At 41.2% G+C, this 24102-nt stretch overlaps 1 protein-coding gene across 1 annotated transcript in view; it reads left to right on the top strand.

The window, feature by feature from the left end:
* ZBTB20 (zinc finger and BTB domain containing 20) overlaps positions 1–11824 on the top strand; it is a 184535-nt gene extending 172711 nt beyond the window's left edge. Inside the window, 3 exon segments of the mRNA XM_033053137.2 lie at positions 1902–3515; positions 10319–10357; positions 10360–11824. Of these exon segments, the coding sequence (XP_032909028.1) occupies positions 1922–3515; positions 10319–10357; positions 10360–10736 (2010 nt within the window). The 5' untranslated portion in view covers positions 1902–1921 and the 3' untranslated portion in view covers positions 10737–11824.
* Positions 11825–24102: the final 12278 nt, after the last annotated feature.

Raw genomic sequence — 24102 nt, 5'->3', positions numbered from 1 at the left:
GTTTCTAAGATGTTTTTCAAATCCTATGGTCAGTCCCATCAGAGAAAGCTCAGGTTTCCTGGCTGAGCTTATGAACAAGACAGATGTGTTTCACAACCTCCATCATGGTGTTAATGATTTCCTCCTTGTTTCTTCTATGTGAGCATCCCCTCAGTGTGCTAATCACACATGGAAATTAGTAACCTTCTGGTACAGCTTGGTTTACATCTGTTAACATCATGAGACTTCTTCAGACAGCTTGGCCCCACTGTGCTTTCCAGTTCTTGACCTTTGTGCTTCCCTTTAGTCATCAGCTACTTCAGAGAATTAAAATAACCACGTGTGTCCAAGGTGGTTTCTCTGAACCATCAGAAGAGAGGGTACTTGAGATGTTGGTAGTGGATATATGGGAAGAAGAGTGCAGAGCAGGGAGGATGCCACATTTGCGTGCAAATTGCAGTGAGTAGTGTTCTACTGCCTATGGATGAGATGTAAAGCACTCCTTAGGGTGGAGCAGAGTGACATTGCTGGAGTAAAAGGCATGTGTATACCTTTCAGCTGCTTTCAATGCTAATTATTTGGTAGACAGTGACAATATGCTAGTTTAATTTACTCACACTTATCAGCTTCTGTTTTTCTCACATTACCAAGTTATTGTGTCAAGAGCGGTTAGCTCTTTGGTGGGAATATTCAAGACAAAATACCTGTAATACCTGTGGTGATTTAGCATTACTTTGTCTAATTTTCTAGAAATCAAGGTGAACATGTACTACAATGCTTAAAGAAAAAAACTATTAGTAGTGTTTTATTTGTTTACCATTCAAGGGGCAATTGGTTCTTCTTAATTAAAAGGTGAAACCATAGTTTCTGATTGTCAAAGTCCAAATAGATGAAAATTTGGTAAAGAACAGGAAAGGAAATGGCAAAGCATTGAAACCAAAGCAAGCAAGATGAAGATAGGAAACAGTGGATTGGGAGATTAAGAAATTTCAGTCATTTTTAAATTTTGAAGATTACACTGGCCCTGTATTTAAGTTGGTTAGATGCTTTTCTAAACTATTCTCTATTTAGATTATTCAGCCAAACTAAGATGAAATCTTCCTTGGAGTAAATGTCTGTAATTTTCCAGTTTCTGTCAAGTAAATAACAGCAGGAGAACATTTGTTTTTATATGATGGCATTCTGGTGCAAGTCAGAACTTGGGATATGCTAAAAATGAAGGGGACAGCTCATGTTAACTTTTTGCTTTGGGTTCTTTCAGAGAACTGTTTGTCACTATTGGGTAGCAAATGTTCTAAACCACAACCCCAGACAAAACTGCGTGGGATTTTAGGAACATTTACAGCCTAAATCTTGAACCAGATTTGGATTTTAAAAAATGACTGCCAGGTTTTTTGATACAAGTAACTGTACTGTGAAACACAGGATCTAAATTCTTTAAAATACCAATCTAGATTGAAATCATATTTTCATACATACTCTTTGCATTAACAACTTTGGGTCTTTACAGATTCTAATCTCTTCTGGCACAGGTCCAATCCAAAGCTTAAAATCCAGCTTTAATCCATGTGCTCAGTGTTTGCAATTGGTTGGCTCTAAGCTTTTTAAAGCTAGATAAACTGATAGGAAATCTGAGACCTTGGAGTGTGATTGGAATTTAGGTCCAGCTACACCTGTCTTCATTTGGTTTTGTCCAAAAATTCAGGGCTTGAGTTTCTGGAAAAGAGTAGTGAAGTTTGTTTGTAGCCTTAAAAAAGTGATGTATTCTTACCAATGCCTCTCTGTGTGTTTTTTCCAGTGCAATCAGTTTTGTTTACACAGTGGGAAGTTACTTTTGCCAGTGCTCTCACTGTGGTCCTGTAGAGGACAAGACTCATTCTGTTCTTTTTTGTTGTTTGCTTTTGCCACCTGCCTTGCTCCAGGTAACATCAGTTGCAAGGGGATGACAGAGCGCATTCATAGCATCAACCTTCACAACTTCAGCAATTCTGTGCTCGAGACCCTCAACGAGCAGCGCAACCGTGGCCACTTCTGTGACGTGACGGTCCGCATCCACGGGAGCATGCTGCGCGCCCACCGCTGCGTGCTGGCGGCTGGCAGCCCCTTCTTCCAGGACAAGCTGCTGCTGGGCTACAGTGACATCGAGATCCCCTCAGTGGTGTCAGTCCAGTCTGTGCAAAAGCTCATTGACTTCATGTACAGTGGGGTGCTGCGGGTCTCACAGTCAGAGGCTCTCCAAATCCTCACAGCCGCCAGCATCCTGCAGATCAAGACTGTGATTGATGAGTGCACTAGGATTGTCTCACAAAATGTGGGAGACGTCTACCCAGTGATTCAGGATTCTGGCCAAGAGACACCCAGGGGAACACCTGAATCGGGCACCTCGGGGCAGAGCACTGACACAGAGTCTGGCTACCTGCAGAGCCATTCACAGCACAGTGTGGACAGGATCTATTCAGCCCTCTATGCCTGTTCCATGCAAAATGGCAGTGGGGAGCGCTCCTTTTACAGTGGAGCTGTGGTCAGCCACCATGAGACAGCCCTGGGACTCCCCAGGGACCATCACATAGAAGACCCCAGCTGGATTACCCGGATCCATGAACGGTCACAGCAGATGGAGCGGTACCTCTCCACCACTCCAGAGACTACACACTGCCGGAAGCAACCCCGCCCTGTCCGAATTCAAACCCTGATGGGCAACATCCATATTAAACAGGAGATGGAGGATGACTATGACTACTACGGCCAGCAGAGGGTGCAGATCCTTGAGCGCAATGAGTCTGAGGAATGCACTGAGGACACTGACCAAGCAGAAGGCACTGAGAGCGAGCCCAAAGGGGAGAGTTTTGACTCGGGTGTCAGTTCCTCCATTGGCACTGAGCCTGATTCAATGGAGCAGCAGTTTATGGCTGGACTGGGCCGGGATGGACAGCAAGAACCTTCTCAAGCAGATCAAAATGATGTCCCTGCTGATGGCACTCAGCCACAGCAGCAGCAGCAGCAACAACATGTAGATGCCAACTCTTCCTCACCAGAGAGAAGCAATGATGTTGAAATGGACAGCAAAGTGCTCACAGTCAATAACACCACCGAAAAGGGGGCACTGCAACCTTCTGTCAACACATCTGTTGCCCAACCATTGCCAACCACACAGATCTACTTACGCCAGACAGAAACCCTCACCAGCAATCTGAGGATGCCACTGACTCTGACCAGCAACACTCAGGTCATTGGTACAGCTGGCAACACCTATCTGCCTGCCCTTTTCACCACGCAGTCTGCTGGCAGTGGCCCTAAGCCTTTTCTCTTCAGCCTCCCCCAGCCTTTAGCTGGCCAACAGACACAGTTTGTGACAGTGTCCCAACCTGGCCTGTCAACCTTTACAGCCCAGCTGCCAGCCCCACAACCCTTGGCCCCATCTGCAGGCCACAGCACAGCAGGTGGGCAAGGTGAAAAAAAGCCTTACGAGTGCACTCTCTGTAACAAGACTTTCACCGCCAAACAGAACTACGTCAAGCACATGTTTGTACACACAGGTAAGAGTACTTCCCTTTGGCTTGCATACAGAGCCACAGAAAATCCTTCACAACCATGGACCAGATCCTGTTTGCAAACCTGCCAGCCCCCAGCACAAACAGGAGGGAGGGCTTAACAAGGGAGCTGGTATCACTGAACACTTCCTGGCCTTACTGCACTGAAGTTGAGTCCCTGCAGAAACACACAGATCCCAAATAAGAGTCTAACTGTGCATGGTACAGAATCAAGCTCGTTTCACTTGGAGTAAAATGTGTCTTGCATCCATCCAAGGAAATGGTGAGCATTCAGTGTACCCTGTAAGATGACCAGGCAACATTAAGAGGAGAGAGGAAACTAAAAGGTCGTAAGAAAAAACTATATTTACTAAGAAAGGGGGTGTAGGTTTTACAGCTATAGGGGATGTAAGCTCAAGTGGTGGTGAGGTTAGTGGCAGGAAGGTCCAGGCCCAGATGTTAGACACACTGCCACATTATTTTCTAGATCTTACATACTACTATAAGAAAGTAAATCTGGAGTTTTGTCAGAAAGCTTTTTTGTACTTCACTGAAGCTGATTACTGTAATCCCTTGTCTATTGGTAAGTCAGAGGTATCACTAGCTCTGAGTACAGAACATAGAGTTCAATGAGAAAATATTTAAAGAATACAGTAATTTCACGATTATAAGGCGCACCCCTTTTGACTAAATTTTTCCCCGAACCCAGAAGTGCGCCTTATAGTCCCGGTGCGCCTTATCTGGTGGACAAAGTTGCGAAATTTGCCAAACCGGAAGTGCGAGCCGCAATTGCGGGGGCAGTGCCGCGGGAGCGCCGAGTCGCGAGAACCCGGGCGACTCTGGCCCGGGCGTGGAGGGAACGAGAAGTGCAAGCCGCAACAGCCTCGAGCAGAGCGCCGCCCAACGGTGGCATCAGAGCAGTGGCGGCGAAGCCCCTGCGGCCGCCAAAAAGTGGTGGCGGCGAAAGCGGCGCCGGGGAAAGCCCCCGCGGCCGCCGAGTCACGGCGCCGGCCGAGCCCCTGTGGCCGCCGAGTCGCGGTGCCGGCCAAGACCCTGTGGCCCTCCGAGAAGCGGCGCTGGCCGAGACCCCGTGGCCGCTGAGAAGCGGCACTGGCCGAGACCCCGCAGCCGCTGAGAAGCGGCAACGGGGAAGCGCCTTGCGACCGCCAAATCGCGGCGCCGGCAGAGCCCCTACGGCCGCCAAATTGCAGTGCCGGCCGAGCCCATTGCGGGCCGCCGAATCGCAGCAGCGGCCGAGCCCCCACGACCGCCAAGAAGTGGCAGTGGAGCCCCCGCAGCTACCGAGAAGCGGCGCCGACTGAGCCCCTTGCGGCCGCCAAATTCGCGGCAGCAGCCGAGCCCCTTGCGGCTGCCAAATCGCAGCAGCAGCCAAGCCCCTTGTGGCCACCAAATCGCAACGCTGGCCAAGCCCCTGCGGTCGCTGAGAAGCGACACCGGCGGAGCCCCTGCGACCGCCGCGAAGTGGCGACAAGTGGCGCAGCCCCGGGGAAGCGGAGAAAAGCAGCACGGCCGCGGGGAAGCAATGGGAAGCACCGCCGCCCACCGGCCGCAGGGAAGCCGGGACGCAGCACGGTTGCGCGGTGGGAGCCAGGTGCCGTGAACCGTGCCAGCCGGCACCAGGGCGGGTGGGAGTGCCGGGGCCCACTGCACAGGGAGGGCACCTGAGGCTGCATTTAAAGGCTACACCGATCTTTGAAAAATGTTTGCAAATTGAGCACCTGCCAGCAATTCGTTACTTTGTTGCGTGCCACGCGCTCCTCACTGCAAAAAAAAAAGTGCGCCTTATAATCTGGTGCGCCTTATCTGATCTACAAAGTTGCGAAATGTGCCGGCTCCCGGGGGGTGCGCCTTATAGTCCGGTGCACCTTATGGTCGTGAAATTACTGTATATGTGGAACACCATGGAACACAACATCAGTTACTTTTTAAAACTGCCGCTGCTTTAGTACATGGTTTATGATCTGTTGAGATAATATAGGTAAGGATATTTGCCACTGAGCCAAAATTGCCTTTTCTAGCTTTACCAAGTTATGAGACTTCAAAGCAAGGATATGTATGTATTTTCCATGGAGGAGTTATCATGGGTTCAGACTGTTTTACTTGCTTTAGCACTTAGCTCCTTGTGCTGTTGGAGAGAAATTCTAGTTTAGAGAAAGAGTAAATATTTCTTTCACCAAGCAGTGGCTTTGTTAGACATCAGATCTTAAAATAAATGCTGGGTTTGTTGTACAGGGAGGAGAACCTGGAAAAATTGCGTGAAGTATGGGAGGAATGTAGGTCATGTCCCTCTGTTGGATGCTATAGGTTTCTATTTCATGTGTATATGTAAACTTTTAACTTCAATTTACCTGTATTTATTGCTTAAATGAAAAATTCCTCTAGACATCTACAGCAGATATAAGTACATGTACATATACAAAAAAATCACTTCTCAGGACTGGTACAATATGTATAATTGTAAGGACCCAAGAGTCCTGAATCCCAAGATTACCTTTGCGTCTGTTTATGTTCTCCATCTTTCTGTTGTAGATGAGTAGTTAAAATGCTACATAGATAGTATTAAGAAAAATATCCCCTTCAGAACACAGTCAAATATATCTGCTTGCATCCTTGTTCTAGAAGCTAAAAAGACTGTTTTTACAAATAACTCACTGAGATTAGTTACTTTGTTTCCCCTACCACTGCACTTTAGTTTTGGAGTCAGATAAAGAATATGGAAGACCAGATCTTAAACATTCTTAGCTACTACAAGTAATACCAATGAAGGAAATTGATAGGCATCTCAGATCATGAATTAATATTTTATTTGTGTGGGTCTTAGAATGCCCAATGAACTGTGGTGGCAAGGAAAGATTTGGATGGATAAATCATTTCAAAATTCATTTAGGAGCTAACTGGCTCCTGGGGAGAAAAATTTCACCTTATCCAACAGAAAACTAGGCTCCAGAAAACCCTCCTGAATACAATCTTTATGTGTGCAGCCTCAGAGAAAGTCTGTCTGCAACCTTGCCTAGTGCTGGACAGGATCATTACAAAAATAGAGGGGAGACAGTTGTTCCCACTTTGGGACTAAGGGTGACTTTTCCTTAGCCCTGTTAAAAGAAACCAGGCAAAGTGGCTCTGGGAAAGATCCACAGAAAAATTGAGAGGTTTGGGAGATGCAAATGTTTGAATCAATCTTTCTGTTTGGAGGGCTCACAAGAGAAGTCATGGAATAATCTAATCATAAAACAGAATTCAGTAACTTAAACACCTCAGTATCTCTGTATGTTTTTATGCTTCAGAAAACTAGTCTGATGTAGCTTTCCATGCAACAGAAACCAGCCTCCTTTTCTTCTTTCACATAAACACGTTAAAGATTGCTATTTTTCCATGTAAACTCCCACCATATTGTGGAAATACAGTACTAGAGTGTATGCAGTGTCCTGCACTTTTTGTAAAGAACCATTACCTTTTCCCACATATCACACTGTGATTAATACTGGATTAAAGGCTGCAAAAGATATGCCAAAGGGATCACAGCAGAGGCACCAACATTGCTGCCTCCACACATTTCTAATCTGGTTATAGGATGGTGATAGGATGAGGAGAAATCATTTGAGGAGTGGCTGAGGTCACTTGGGTTGCTCAGCCTAGAGGGGATTGAGGGGAGACCTCATTGTGACCTACAGCTTCCTCATGAGGGGAAGTACAGGGGCAGGAACTGATCTCTCTTGTCCAGTGATAGGATACAAGGGAATGGCATGAACCTGTCTCAGGTTAGATTTAGATTAGGTATTAGGAAAACGTTCTTCCCCCCTTTGGTTGGGGTTGTTGGGCACTAGAACAGGTTCCCCAAGGAAGTGGTCACAGCATCAAACCTGGCAGAGTTTGAGAAGCTTTTGGACAATGGTCTCAGGCTCACAGTGTGATTCTTGGGGTGGTGCTGTGCAGGACCAGGAGATGGACTTTGATGATCCTTAGGAGTCCCATCCCACGCAGGATTCTGTGATTCCATGACCTCAGTGTCACCACCAAGTATCCATTATGGTTAGAGTTCAAAGAGCCACAGGACCTACATCACCAGGAGCATGGGGGCTGGAAAAGGGGGACACGGCCAGGTGCTGATGTTACTTCTTCCCCCTTCCAGCTCAGGATATACTATGATTCTATTATACTAATCGTCCCATATTGCTGTCTAATGCCAGCCAAATGCAAAATGAAGACGCAAAAGGAAAAACATGTATATTTAATTCACTGAGCAAAGTTTTCTCTGACTTGAAAATGAAGAATCACAAGAATAAAGAATCTACAGTGCTCACTAAGGAAGCACAGAAATTAGCATACAAAAAAGAAAATCTAAAGTTTTATAATTCTTTGGAGAGGAGAAATCCCAGGAAGGCTTTGAAGCTGAGATTGAAAAGTTGCAACCCAGTGTGTCTTAGAAACATAGCAGGGAAAAATTAAGATGTTTTTATAGCACAATCTTAACAGGGTCTAGAGTGGAGGAGACAAACTTTTTACAAACTCTGGGACATATATTGCAAAAATGAGCTTGGTAAATGCAATCAGCCTCTTGTAATTTAATCAGATGTTATTCTGACACACTGTCATTTTCCACATCACATGTCTAGCATATTGGCCTACACACAGCACAGCACTGTGTGTAGCAAAACCATCAGGAAAGTAAGGACTTAGTGTTTTGAGCAAGTGTCTTTCACCAAGTAGGGACAAACACCTCACGAGTGCAAGGAAGAGCAGCAAATGGGTTTCATTCATGGATGTCGTCATCATCATACATGCAAACAAGAAACAGAGACTTGGGGAGATAAAAAAGTAGGTCTTACATCTAATCCATTTAATTATCTCCTCTTAAAATTGAATATAAGTAGCATATGGTAATCTCACTATACAGTGAGTGAATTATATATTACCTCAGGCATGTCTTGGTCCCTGAAGATTGACTCTTCAGGATATAAAACAGTGCCAAAAAGACTGTAAAAAGAGACAAGCAGGACGTCTATGGAGAAAAGAAAAGAAAAAAAAAGGAGCGGAAATTGCAGAATAACCACGGGAAAATAATTTTCTCAATCAGTGGAACAGAGGATCATTTTGATTCTTAAAAAGCTATGGTACCATCTCTATTCCTCACAGCTTTGGGGATGATGAATTCCACACATGAAATATAGCACAAGTGATTCAGAAAGCAAATGAAAAAGTAGCTTTTGATAGGGCATTCGGAGTGTTGATTGTTGTCTACACTACCATTGCAGCAGCATATGAAAATATTGCTTGATACCATGAAACATGAGACCATGCCTTATCTTTAAGAACTCTGAGCATGAGGAGGATTTAAGAGTAGTCTGAAAAAAAAAAGTATATGTGCTCAGCTTAGTATTTTCCCAGTTCATCCTTGTAGTCACTTGTTTGTCTGAACATGATCAGAGTTCAATTATACAAGTTTCCATAAGTTTTACAACAGACCCCAGGCACACAAGGCAATGTGGAAGATTAGTAAGATGTTTTATTTCTCTAGTTTACCTCATAAGGTATTTTATTTAACTGGCAGTCAAATCATTCAAGTTTCCTGTGTCTTACACTGGAAATTTATCTGTTAGGTTGCCCTTTTCATGGTGCTGGCTGGCCTAGGCAATTCCTGAGATTCCCTTTTCTGCTACTTTTGATACATGCTTCAGCTATGACATTTGACCAGGAAAGGGAGCAACAAATGTAAACCTTTTATAAAGTTTTGGATTCCTCTGACAATCTCTATCACTGCTTTCCTGAGAAACTGAAAACAATTTGACTGAAATGAGTCTGGCCCGTGCCAGCTGTCTGGTAATCCCTTGCTTTGTCCCTGTTTTTATTGCACACTGGTAAGGAAATGGAAGCACTGAAAAGTGAAGTAGCATGACTGAGACCTTCCTATATAGAAATGAACATGAGGAGCAAGACAGGAGCACAGACAGGAGAGGCTGTGCCATTGAAACTGGGTATAGATGTCAGGACCTTTTAACTCTAGTTCTGTCTTTGTCAGTGCCTACCTATGTGAACTTGAAGAAATTATCTGAGCTCCTTTTTACTGTATGTGGATAGGGAATTCCTGCTGCCCCCTTTGTAAAGCATTTTAGCCCCTTTGTAAAGCATTTTGAAACCTCTGTTTGCAAAAAATGTCAAAATACATTGATTAACAGACTTACAGTAATTTCACGATTACAAGCTGCACCATTTTGACCAAAATTTAGCTCCCAACCCGGAAGTGCGGCGTACACTCAGGAGCGGCTAATATATTAACAAATTTAGGAAATTTCCAAACCTGGAAGTGAGAGCCTGCAAGCGCAGCAGTGCTGCCCAGCCCTGACAAGCACAGCGGCAGTGGCGGCCGGGCATGCCGCTCTCCCGCTTCCTGGCAGCTGCGGCGAGGGGGCCGGGGCTGCTCCCTGGCGGCCACCCCCAAGCAGGGGCGATCCTGCAATTCTGTACTATTTGGCAACTTTGTGAAAGTTGCACACGGATCCTCGCTGCGAACGAAAGTGCGGCTTACAGTCCGGTGCGTCTTATATATGGACAAAGACCTAAACGTTGCCAACACCCCGGAAAGTGCAGCTTATACTCTGTGCGGCTTGTAATTGTGAAATTACTGTACTCTTTGTTAGCCAGAGCACCTCTCCAGAGATCCCCATGAGACTTACCATTAGTTTATTGATTAGTTTATTGCAAGGAGTTCCACCGAACTGGTTTAATTTTATGATTTTTTTTATCTGTTTCTGTCTCTCTCTCTCTCTCTCTCTATCTTTGGTAATGAACAGGTGAGAAACCACATCAATGCAGCATCTGTTGGCGCTCCTTCTCTTAAAGGATTACCTAATCAAACACATGGTGACACACCATGGCGTAAGGGCCTACCAGTGCAGTATCTGCAACAAACGCTTCACCCAGAAGAGCTCCCTTAATGTGCACATGCGTCTACACCGCGGGGAGAAGTCGTACGAGTGCTACATCTGCAAGAAGAAGTTCTCCCACAAGACCCTGCTGGAGAGGCATGTGGCTCTGCACAGTGCCACCAACGGCACGCCTGGAGCCACCGGCACCGGCGCGAGGGCTGTCCCCGCCGGCGTGGTGGCCTGCACGGAGGGGACCACGTACGTCTGCTCTGTCTGTCCAGCTAAGTTTGACCAAATCGAGCATTTCAACGACCACATGAGGATGCATGTGTCAGACGGATAAGTAGAATCTCTCTCTCTCTCTCTCTTTGTTATGAACAACAAAAATAGAAACAACAAAAAAAGCTATGGCACTAGAATTTAAGAAATTATTTTTGTTTCATTTTTACCTTTATTTTCCTCCTTTTTTTGGGTTCATTTCGTTTTGTTGTTTTTTGTACTACATGACGAACTGTTTTTTTGCCTGCTGGTACATTACATTTCCGGAGGCTGGGTGAATAATAATTTTCCCAGCCTCCCCTCGGATGGTGGCCCTTAAGGCCAGGTAGTGCTTCATGAGCTCCACTGGTTGGATCTCTAGCTACTGGCCTCTAAATACAACCCTTCTTTACTACAAAAAGCAAACAACAAAAAAAAAAAAACAAAAAAAACCAACAAAAAAATTTAAAAAACAGACAGAAAAATAATTTTAAAAAAATCTTTTTTCTCACTTGTGAAGAGCACTACAAATAAAGAAACAAAATGAAATATATTACAAATCTACAAGGCCTACTGTCGTTATAAGTACACCGCTTGCAGTGTTTCAATGGACACGATTCACATTGCTGACAGCTTTTGGACTTCACAGTATCCAGTTAGAACTGTGGAATATTTTGCTTCTGGTTGAGCAGCAACCAGAGGAAACAAGGCCCTGCTGGTTTCCACCACGTGTCTGCTTTCTCACACTCATGCATCTACAAACACACAAAAAGGGCTGAGGGGAATGCGAGGCAGTGTGGCTTGGATAGTGTGGAGTCCCTGCAGGGTGAGGAAAAAGAATCGGAGGTTCCTCACCTGGATTCTGCTCCATCCCATGCTGTCTGGCGCACCCTCCCCACTGCTTTTCTCATACCATTACCACCACCTTAAAGCAGAAACCAAGAAGATTCAGACAACGAGCAACGGTGGCTTTTTTGTAATTTATTCAGTGTCTTCGCTGAGCACAGGGCCTCAGCACAATCAAGAGGGACTTTCACAGAAGGCAAAGAGAAACACAGAGGAAAATCAAAGATATCAGAGATTGCAACCTATGGATCTAGGTACAAGAGAAGGGTTAGTTCCCACAATCTTTGCAAAAAAAAAAAAGTTGTATCAGGATTTATTCTTGTGGAAGAAAGAAGAATAGAGGGTGGGAGGGGAGGGGAATAATAATTTAAAACAAAAGAGTTGTTGGGACTTTTTAAATTCAAAATTTTATAGAGGGGCAAAAGTGACGTTTACCAGATAGAATGCTGATTTTTTTAATATATTTACAACAGTATTTGTGTAAAAAAAACAAAAAAATGAGATTGTTAAAAGTAATTTTTCTTTGTTTTCTTTTTTGTTTTGCATACACTGCCACTAATATCTTCTCTTTTATTATATATATGAATATATATAAAAATATATATTTTATTTTAAATTGAGACTGTTAAGGTTAGCTAACCTGCTTCCAGATAGAGGGGGGGAGGGGAGATGATCTTGATTTTTATTTTAAAAAAGAGGAAGGATTTTTTCCTAATTTTCTTTTCTAGTATTAGTCTCTCTGTTTTCTAACGGAATCGAGAATTACCTGGGTCGATAAGGGGCTCTGTGAAGTCATCTATGAGATTATCTACTAGTGTTTTTCCATCCTGGCAGTATCATTTGAACTGCTACTTTGGTTTTTTAATTACATGGTTCTCTTTCAGCTCTTACCAAGCTTCTGTTGTTTCTTTTTTGATTCCATCTCAGATTTTATTTTCTGCTGAAGGACATTTGCTTTTGAGAAAGAGATTTTTTCTAGTAATGTTCCCTTGGTTTTGGGGATGATATAAACTGTAGTCTTTCTTTGTGAAAAAGTGATGAAAGTTTTGGAAGTCTGTAATAACTAGGATTTCCCTTCATTTTGGTCACTGGACAAGAATTAATCTGCTGTATTGTTCTCTCATCCCTGCCTTGCTCACTAGGAGCTTCCATATTTGTGTGGGAATCTGATCCTGCCCGATAATTTGTGGCTGATGCCAAAACAAGTTAAATGTTACCATTGTGAATAATCTTCCCTTCATTTGCAAAAAGATTGACTGAAGGGCCACATCCCACATTCTCTGCATAGACAAAGCTATGAAAGGAATGTAGGATCAGTGTGAAAGATTGATTCCTGCATATATATGTTGGTGTTTTTGTATTTTGTTTTATTGTGTTTGGACTGGTGTTCTCCCTAGTTGTCTTCTGTGTATCTGTGTAAGAATTTTTCCCCAAAGCCAACTCCCAAAGTACGTGGGTCCTTAGTTCAGTTGGATCAGTGTGTGACACTGTCTTGCTTGAAATCAATGCAAGGACTTACACCAACTGCACTTTGGACTTCATATTTTAGGCAGAGAAGAAGCACCTAACAAAAATATGCAAAAAAAAAAAAAGAAAACTTGCTAGTTTAGTTTTTACTTGTGTCTATATTTAATTAAGCTTTCTTAAGTTTACAAAACTTTTTTGGCTTGTGGAGCATTTCACATGAGACATTCTTTTATGCTGGACAACTTTCTGAGTATGACTTGGTAGATCTCCATATACAGTTTTGCATGTTCTTTACACCTGCAGCTTCTCTATCCAATGTCTGTGATTCAGTATAGGTAACTTCATCTATATGTTCTATGCCTGTTCCATTACCATTTATTTTGGGGAAAAAAACCTGACAGGTGATTCAGTCTCAGAATCTTTTCTGTACCCTGCAAAGTTATTGTTCAGCAGATCCTAAATGCTGAAGCCCAGATTCTTGGCTGCAATATGCAGCATAGAGAGAGGTTGAGTGCCAGAGCCATTGAGTCTTTTATATGGTAATGTCTTTCCTTGTTACCAACTTGTTTGGATAGTCAAGGGGCTGGAGAAGGAGCATGAGTTAGTTAACAAATATTGTTTCTAATAATCTAATTTCTGGTAAAAGCAATGCTAGCATGTAAATCAGGACATGAAAAGACAAAACCCAAGACACAGAGAGGGAGAACTGATATCTGCCATTTTAGACACACTAAATCTATACAGAAAATAAAGGTCTGAAACAGGGTGTGGAAGAAAATAAGGAAGATGAACCTAGACAAAAGGATTGAAAGTTTTTCTCTAGGGAACAGTGGGTTTTTTCTGAGATCGTTAGAATGAAAGGATATTCTTCCATATGAGGAACTAGTGATGAATTTTACCCAGCTTAAAAATATTTAGCTGCTCATTTGTCATCTGAGGTATGGGGAAAAGCTGTTTAATTTGCCATTGTAAACCTGGTGAAATGTATTCAAGATGTAGCATATTCTGGAATATACTTCTGATACCAGAGGAGATATGCCAATAAACAGGAAATAAGAATCAGGGTCTACATCCACCAAAATACAAGTACTATCCAAATTTTAATCCTTTAGTTTTCATCCTTCCCTAAATCAAAGCATTATCTTTGAAATGCAAATTTTTATAAGGTCTAATAAATTTGAAGTGAATTAAAGATAAGTTGTGAATGAATGAATGAATGAATGAATGAATGAATGAATGAATGAATGAATAAATGAATAAATGATGCCAATTTTAAAAAAGAAACATAGTTCTTAAAGTAAAGGTAGTGAATTTAGGTTGAATTCTAAAGTGCTTGTCAAAGAATTTAGGCCTAGGTCTTCACAAATTACTGCCTGTATAATAAACTGATTTTGTTGGACTTCCAGACTTGATCTTGTAAAACATGGAGCAACTTGCAACACGACTGCAAATGTAGCTGAAAGTGTTTGTCAGGTCACCCTGAATTTAGAAGCTCAAACCTAGTCCCCTTTATCTTTTAAAATGTTAGATTCTCTTTGGCAATTCTTCCTCCCATCTTTGAAATTCTTATTTGCTACTTGGAGACAGCTATAATATCTGAATGTTACAGGTATATTCAAGCTTCATATATTGCTACAATATGCAAAAAGAATAGCAGTCACAGTGACCTGGAAACTGCTGCTGACAATGTTTGAGCAAATCTGTCTCAGTATGCTTGAAAGGCTTGCTTCAAAACTCCTGATGAAATGATTCAGATGAGAAAATGCAGACTGTAGCACACATCCTTTTGTTGAAGCATGTAATGTCCTGCATTCCTTGAGCTTGATTCTCACCTTTCCCCTAAAGCTCTCTTTATATTGCTTTGGTAATGGAAAGGCCATTAAATAGAACATAAATTCAAGCTTACAAATCAAGGCCTCTCTGCAAAAGCAAAAGTGCAATAAAGGAAGCCTTAGAGTGAATGGGAAGTGCCTTCTCTTACTGCTGCTGAGGCTAGTGAGGTGAATTGGAAAGTGTACGACTGCCCAGAGCAGATCTCCCCTGTGGTCCATCTCGGCCAGAATTGCATCTCTGCCATGTGGCAAGTTCGAGGTGATTTGAATGAAGATGAATGGACCTGTGTTGGATTATTACAAAGCAATAAGCCTAAGGGAGAAGATTCATACATAGTCCTCATTAACTATTTCTACATATAAAATACATATAAATACAAATAAAATATGCATTTGCTTGTTACCTAAAGACATAATAATTTATGGCTTTACCTTTTTTATCCCATATAAAAATTATATATTGTGGCAAATAATTCTCATTGTCCTTCAAAGATCTAGCTTATTCATTTTTAGGGGGCCTCCATGCTGTCTTGTGGAAGTGAGTTCCTCTAGTTAATTACCACACTGTTGAAATTATTCCCTTTCAAGTCTATTTTTGTTGTTTATTGAAACACCCTTATTCTTGTATTATATGAAATCACAAATCAGAGGACCAAAATTTAAATTTTCTTGCCCATTTTACTGAGGTCTGCTCTCTCTGGGAAGCTGAATCAACCAGGGAATGCAGGACCACAGCTCGGTGTCTGCTGATTAGCATGGAGAGGCCAGCTCCTGAGCATGTCCATGTGTGTGTCTGGGTATGTTATATTAGCAAGGTTCTCCTACAGTGATCTCATGCAGGGTACTGGCAGGCACATAAAAAATGGGAACCTAGCAGCACAGTAACCAGTCTGTAAATTGTAATACAATATTTCAGTCTGGTTCCTCGTCTCAGAAAACCCATATTAATAGTCTCTCGTAAGGGAAATAGGTGTAGGTGTTTTGCAGGAACTTCTCTGAGGACACTCTCAACATCCATCATGCTCTTACTAGCCCACTTCTGGCCCATGCTGTTACCTTAAAAAAAAATCTCAGCTTCCCAGTAAGGTAACAGGGCAGAGTGGCATTTAATTGATTTTGTAAGTGAATGAGTTTTCCCTTTGCTCTAAGATCAAAGAGCTCAAGTGGAGCCCATTTTTCTTCTTTTGATTTCTTTTTCATCCAAAGGAGAGTTGAGTAGTAGTCCACATACCATCAGCACCCCACTTCATATCAGCCCCACTGAGTTCAGTCAACCTTGAGCTACTTGATTAATACTGGATCACTGACATGGTGGAGGAAAAATTCTCTTGCCTTTAGTGAGTATTATCCCAACATCTCCTGTCTCCCTTAGTAATGAAAACAAGTCCCATAGGGAGAAGGTACAAGACATACTGTTTGCAGGGGTGTTGAGTCCAGTCCAAAGTCAGAAGCACCCAAACGATTTCAAACATAATCAGACCTTCAGTATGCCTAGATCTATGACCCTCCTGACAATCCTATGCTAAGGAAATCCTCCAGCTCTCACTGTTGAAAATTACTTGCCACTCACAAGGAAAAAATTGCAGCCTGGAAAAGAGAAGGGTCCAGGTAGACCATCCAGAACCCAACAAGAAGGCTGCAGAGGGGACTTTTCACAAGGGCATATAATGATAGGACTGGGGAATGGCCTTAAGCTGAGAGAGTGTAGATTTAGATTTGATATTAGGAAGAAATTCTGTACGATAAGGGTGGTGAGATACTGAAACAGGTTTCCCAGAGAAGGTGTGGGCTATAGGTGTTCAGGATCAGGTTGGATGGGGCTCTGAGTAACATAGTCTAGCAGAAGGTCCGCTGTGCATGGCAGGGGGGTTGGAACTAGATGATCTTTAAAGACCCTTACAACCCAAACCATTCTATAATTCTGTAATATCAAATTAGCACCTAGTCGTTATTCTGCCAAGAAAGGACTAGGCCTTGATAATCGATCCTTTCAATTGAGCATCCAGGTCCTCTGGAGCCATTGGAATAAAGGTGATCATAAAGAGTCAGCAGGTAGCCTAACTGAAGCAGTATCTGATCAGCCTGAAGCAAAATAGCTGCTTTTCACATTCCCCTATTGGTTTTTTATATTGGCTATGAAAATTCGTGGAAAGGTATAAAGTGATGAGAACTTGGCCCTGAGAGGTTTTGAGCCTCCTTCTTCTCCCAGGAGGACTTGACTTCATCTGACCCCTAAACAATCAGAATCCTGCTGAAAAAAAAGGCTTATGAGGGAAACTACAGATAATACATTATGTCTGGAATCTTGACTTTGTAAATGCAATGAACAACTTTCCCAGCACTTGACAGCCCAACTGACAGACATCAAATGCATCTAGAAAGGCCTTCAGAGAGGCAGGTGCTGAAAATGCCAAGTGTCTGCGGCATGGCCAGTAAGACAGGCAAATGTGTGGAGGTGGCCTTATGCTGGGTACACGTTCACAGGGACTGGTTCTGGCCATGCCAAGTCAGAGTTCTCGCTGTTCACCTTATTTCTCACGCAGGAAGTAATAAGCTCTCAGCTAATTTCCTTTAAAGCTACTCAGTGATCTTTTTCATTTCAGCCAGAGCAAAGGAGCCCCCATATTTTCACAGACCACTAAGCTGGGAAATACAGAGAGAGTTTTAGGTATGTGCATATTCTTCAAAGTGACAAAATAAAAATGTGAGTTATGCCTTCTCTAGCATAAAGCAGAGAAATTTGGTGCACAAGGGACACAACCTGTTTGAAAAAGAGGAATACTTAACTCTCTTAGACCTATTGTTATAAGGCAACACAAGGGGGAATCTTTCTTTTGTTTTTCTAAGAACATATGTAAATGAGAAACAAAATATGTTAGGTAATTAGTGTATATCTGTCTAATTATTCCCAGTGCTAATAACTAATCAATTATGTTAGTCCCTCTAAGAGTAGAGAAAATATTATGCATTCTCTGTTGTTATTTCTGCTCCCCTTCTGCTATAGATCAGGAGGACCTAAGGTGAAAAGAGCAGAATTAAACAAATGTGAAATATTGGTGAGCAAAAAAATTATTTTCCTGTATAGGTGTGCCAGTATCTGGACAAATATCCTCTCTGAGTTAGAGAGGATATCTGACAGTATATCTAAACAGGATACTGTTAGATAATTTTAATTTTAAAATTATGTTTCTAGTGGAAAAAAATGTGAAGTTAAATATTAATCACTATTTTTCCATTCTATATTTAGCAGTGTTGCTGATCTTTTTGTATTTTAGCCTCTGCAGTAGTGTTTCCCTCGCAGGCATTAAGAGAAAGTCCAAGTATAGGAGAAGCAGAGATTACTGATGTAATGTGAATAAGATTTTAAAAGTAAATTAAACCTATAATGTGCTTTAATTCGTTATTCATGCTGCAACTGGTAACTCAACTAAAGAGTTTCTAAATTTATTTTAAAATAAAAGGAGTCAAATGTATTTTACACATCATTCTAGCAAAGTCATATCAGGAGAAAAGTAAGTCATACCAGTTTCCCATAGAATTGTTTTTTAATAGCTTTTAAAACAAAAGAGGCCAGTTCAAGATAAGCAGAACTCTGCTGCTATAACGCAATTCTTCATGTTACACGTGACCAGAGTTTCCACTTCCACATTTACATGAACTTCACTTCAGTTAGAGAACTGAGATTTTTTGTGCACAGCCACATATGCTCAAAGAAACTCTTCATGTTTCCGTAGGAAAAGGAGTGTAGCAATGAGGTAGGCCAAGCCAATCATAGAGCCATAGAATCATTAATGTTAGAAAAGGCCTCTGAGATCATCATTAACCCAGCCTCTGCTAAGCCCACCACTCAACCACGTTCCCAAATGCCACATCCACACGTGTTTGGAACATTTCCAGCTCAGTGATTACACCACTTCCCTGGGCAGTCTGTTGCAATTTTCCTCCCTTTTAGTCAAGAATTGTTTCCTAATATCTAATCTAACCCTCCCCTGGTACAATTTCTAGCCATATCCTCTCATCCTGTCAGTTGTTACCTGGGAGAAGTGACTGATCCTCACCTGGCTACAATCTCCTTTCAGGTAATTTTAGACAGTGATAAGGTTCCACTTCAACCCCCCTTTCTTCCAGATCCCTCTGTGGACCCTTCTAAATACTTTGTTAACTGTATTTTAACACCCGATTTATACATTTGTCCTCAAATATTTTTCAAAAAGCAAAGAACATTAAGATACTTCCTCGGGAAGTAAATGTACTGCAGCCTTGAATACACTACAGCCTCATAGATAGTTGCTTTAAAACAGAAATACATCTGAGCAGTTTGAAGTGTGCTTATGTTTGGTATCTGTAGCAAAGTATCATCTACAATGTTTCCTTCTTACAAAATATGTTGTCTTTTCCTCTTTGTAGGGGTAGAGAAGGAGTATTAGTGAGGCATAGTGGTCTCTTCCTATTGGATGGTACTTTTCTGCTGTTTCTTACCTTCAGTTACAGCTCCAAGTTTGTTCCTCTTCCAAAGTGATCTACTTTTGATTTGTTGGTTGGCATCAGCTCCCTGTAAAACACTGGAGGGTAATGTTTTTCCTAAATCAAATTAAGAATATTGGGGTAAGGCTATGTGCCTTGACTCCAACCTCTCCAATGTCAGTGAAATTCATGATAGAAAATCCAGTGAAAATCTACTTTTAAGGGACAAATTCCGTTCCAAATTTCTGTCATTGCAACCCATATTGGCACTTTTGGGATTGCATGCATGTCACTATCAATAAATATAGCCCTTTTGAATAGTTTAGCTGTGATTCTTTTTAAGAAAGGCATATTCTACAAACATCCTGCTGCTGCTGCCACACCATTACACCAACAAACGAACTACCAATATCCCATCATGTGAGAACTTCTACCTAGTTCAGCCCATAGGGACATTCTTGTTTTCACTCCTCATGCAAAACCTTATTAGCATTTGAACCCTCTTTGAGCTGCAAAATTTCCTTCATAGCCGTGCAGCTACACCCCAACCATCCCTCATAAATGGTCTCTTTTACATTGGGCTTAGGTATTACAGTACCCGATGTGTTTTAATGAGTTCCCCACTGGAGCCTGTCTTGCTGGAAAATCTGGTAGCAGTGTAATAAAGCATTGCTTGGTTTAGGTATTTTCCAGACAGAACTGCAGACTTCTACAGTGTTCAGTCTTCGTACTCTTGACTTGTTGGTGATTTTTGCCAAGTTCACAGTGGCACTTGAGGAATGTGCAGAGCTCAGTTAGATACTTATTGTTGTGCTCAGCCATCTGATTATGCAGTGTCCTGTTCCTGCAAAACAGGCAGATACCTTTCTGAGATATTTTTCCTACAAAATGGACAGATAAGATCCTTTCTAAGATTTATATGTTAAATAGGAACCTTTTCTGTTTTACTTTGTTTCTTCTCTTTTTGCCACCTGGATACTGCCATATTCTTCATTAAACCATATAAAGCCCCCTAGAAGTTCAGCCCTCATGTTCAATATATACATGATTAGAAAGGATCATTGCATTCAAGAAACAGGATTACAATCACTCTTTACAACTACCCAGCTTTCTTTTAATTTTTCACATTTAGTCCTTTATTATTATTTGTCACTTAGGCTGTTGGTACCTATGGGATCTTTGAGTAAAATCAAATTATATGGCCTCTGTGTGTGTATATGTGTGTATGTGTGTGTGTGTGTCTGTGCGTGCAGTTGTATGTCTGAGTGTGCATGTAGATGTGTGCATGTGCAGGGAGAACCAATTCTATCTTCCTGGCTTTGCAGACAGGCTGCTAATTGAGTGTGTGTGTGGACATGCATGGTTTAGATGCAGGGAAGACTTTAGATGAAACAAGGATGTGGAGCTTTGGTACATGGCTCTAATCAAAATCAAGTACACTACTAATACACTATATATGCACACATATATTCATAAAAAGCATTCTGTTAGCCACAGGCTCTTAGTTGGATGTTTGCCCAAATTAGATGTTTGCCCTCATTGAAAATGTGATACCCAAATATTTTTGCAAGTACCCATTGTGAAGGGAAGGCTGAAGTGTGCATCCCAGAGCCTTATGTGGTCTTTCAGCCACAAAATAAATAAAACAGTCCATCTCAGTAGGCTTCACTAGCAGAGAGAGGCATCCATGGGGGATGACAGCCCTGGAACAGTACTGTTGAGTTTAGTCACTAATTTCCATTGAATTTCAACGTATTTACCTGACAAAGGAATAAAATCCAAGCAAAATAACCTGCCTATTTGCTCCCTTAAAAAGAACAGTAAAAAATTATCAAGCGTTTAATTAGCAGCACAATATATTGATAAGCTCTAAAATATTCCAGGTCTGAAGTCTCTAGTTTCCAAAGCAGCATGTCAAACAGCTCTTTCCCCACCTCACATACTCTGAAACATGTTGATTGAGTAATCCATTCCAAATGTGCAGTAACAAACAAATAACAAGTAATGTTCTCTCCCTTGGTCTGTGCCAAAATCTTTTCAGGTTGGTGTGTCTAGAAGATCAGTAGATATTCAGGAGGAGAAGAAATTGGTCAATAAGATTATTCAGTATGTAATCCATGAGAGCTGCAGGATTTCTGGAACTCATTTTGCACCCATTTAGTCAGTGGGATGAATATGTTTAACTACAGCTGCCTATTTTGGTATCATGCTAGCTCTGAAAGCAGCATTTTATTCCTCTAAGTATTTTGCCTGACATGGGGATTTTCCTTATTCCAGAAAGGGTAATTAAAGTTTTTACTGGGATACCTTTTTTTCTTTCATTTTCAGTCATAAAAATGTGAGTAAATATTATTCTTCTTAGATTGGTGGCATATCCCTTCCCCTTTTGAATAAGACAATATGCAACAGTTTTGGCTGGTTGATTTTCGGGTGAGATTTTTATTTTGGTTTGGGGTTTTCCTTTGGTTAAATGTACATTGTCTCTCTATAGTCAAAATGTCTGTGACTGTAACAGTATGTATTTCTTTTACTGGAGAAAATAGACTTTTTGGTTTTTGTTAACAGTACTAGTGACTTTGTGGAAAATGACAAGTTGCTATTTAGATCTGCTTAGTTAAGTACAGTACACTACAATACAGTATTTCTGAAAGCTAGAACATACAGTACACAATATATATAGCAATTCTATATCAATATATATACATAGTATAATCATTTAACTTTTGCATCTGCCTACAATCATAGAAAAATAATTGTTCACATGTATCATTCACAACCCAATCAACTGCTGCAGCTATTTGAAGCATTTACCAATAATTATTACAGCTTTATTGTGCTTTTTCATATTATTGGCTTCTTTATTGTCTTTACAAGCATTTTTTCAGGCTTTTTAAAATCTCTATTTAGTAAGATGTAGAGAAGTAATTTTTTTAAAGAAAAGGTAAAACAGTATTAGGCTCTACAAAAAATGAGAGATTGTTCCCTGCTACCCTTTGATATCAGAAGAACAATTAATCAAGACAAATAAGGTTATATATTAGCTCTCTTCTAAGATATCCAGTTATTTCATTTGTGAAAGTGTATGTCAGACTTTTCCTCTTCCATTCCTAGCCTTGGAGAAAGATGCCAAAAGTGGTCTTTCACTCCTTCCAAATTCTGTTTCTGTAAGTTTTAAGATTTCCTAAAATTACCCTCTGCACTAGGGTGGGGTAGAAGAAACATTGTTGTCTGTATAGTTACTCAGAATGTGGCCAGGATTTAAGTAAGAAATACCTCTATCCACAACTATTAATATATTCCAAATTGTATCATTACTTATCCACTTGATCACCCCTTTTTCAAATGAAAGTTTAGTTTCAGTTCAAAAGTTTTTCTAGGTGAATGTTCCCTTTACCATCTTCATAGTACATTCCTGTTGGTTTTGAATTTTGGGTCAGTCCCCTGGACTTTAATTGTCACCACAGAACTGCTGAAAAAGATGTCACTAGGAATATGTCAACATCTAGATCCAAATAGCCCAGGAACACCTGATTGACACTCAAACCTCATGACTTTGGGTGTCCTTTCTGTATTCTCACCTTGCCCAACAGATGGCCCAGTCAGCAAGCCTTGGTTCAAAATTAGTAAGAGTGCAAACTTATGAGAGCATGGAAATTTATGTTCGCTTCTCTAATTCAGGTACATCTAATTCAGCTGACCTTCATTCCTTTGGTGGATAACATATCACTCCTAAATGAAAATGTGCAAAATCAAGTGGATGACAGTTATGGAGGAGGTATTAATTTTGTCTCATTTCTCCTAACTGTGAAGACCGGGAGAAATGAGAGATGGTCACTTCAGTTACAAACTATTTTCACTGAAATGAGCAAATCTGTGTCACTGCAAATCAATAAAGTTATTTTGAAGTAACAAGAGAGGGAAAAAGTTACCTATGCCACAGCTTGGGATATTAAAATGACAACTTCAGAAATGGGAATTATCAAGTGCTGGCATTCCTAACAGTCTCCTGTCATCTTCCATGTGCACATTCGTGGAGGCCACTACCACATTCTTTTTCTTTCTACTTGCAGTTTAAAAGTTGTGGTCTTCCAGTAGCTTTTTCTAAGTCTGGCTTTTCTTTAATCTGTATATACCCATTTGTAAGGGAAGGAGGAGACTATCCTCTCAATATTAAAACAGTAGGTAACAAAATAGATTATTACATGAAGGATGGGCTTTGTCCCATTAAGCCAAACAGTGCCATTTCCCAGATTAATTCCAGTTTAGCTGCTGCAACAGAGTGCTGATTCAGTGGTCCACATTTTCTGACCATGCTCTTTGCCTTTTCCTTTGACTGAATGCTGAATCATACATATTTTTGTAGAGAGTGTTCTCACATGACTGAGAATACCAGATCATTTAAATGGCTGCATACCCATTCCACATTTGTCCTGCTAATCCTTTGTAAGGTTCAGTAATTCATTTAGCATAAATACTAGTTTAATGTGTTTCTTGATTTAATTTCTTTGTTGCCTTTTATTTTTCCTAATGCTTTTTTAAACACCTCAATTCATTTTGCATGTTATACAGTTTACAGTTTATATTTTTAGGCTAAGAAGTGGTTTTACGAACAGAATGGTACCAAACAGGTAGATTATCCACACTAGAGATTGTACTTTTAGAACGCAGTGTGTACAGATACAATTGCCTAAGGGAAAGTGAAACTAACAAAATAATCAGCTGGTGAACACTATTTTAACATATCTTCTACATAAAAGACAGTCAGTCATTTGTGATTCCAGAAATCTTGCTTTTTTTGAACGTGTATCCTTTCTTTTTCATTCTCTAAAGAAAAACCGATCT

Source organism: Catharus ustulatus, chromosome 2, assembly GCF_009819885.2.
Source record: "Catharus ustulatus isolate bCatUst1 chromosome 2, bCatUst1.pri.v2, whole genome shotgun sequence".
Classification (NCBI taxonomy): Eukaryota; Metazoa; Chordata; class Aves; order Passeriformes; family Turdidae; genus Catharus; species Catharus ustulatus.
The sequence above is the reverse complement of the archived record's forward strand: the minus strand, read 5'-3'. Positions and strand labels throughout refer to the sequence as shown.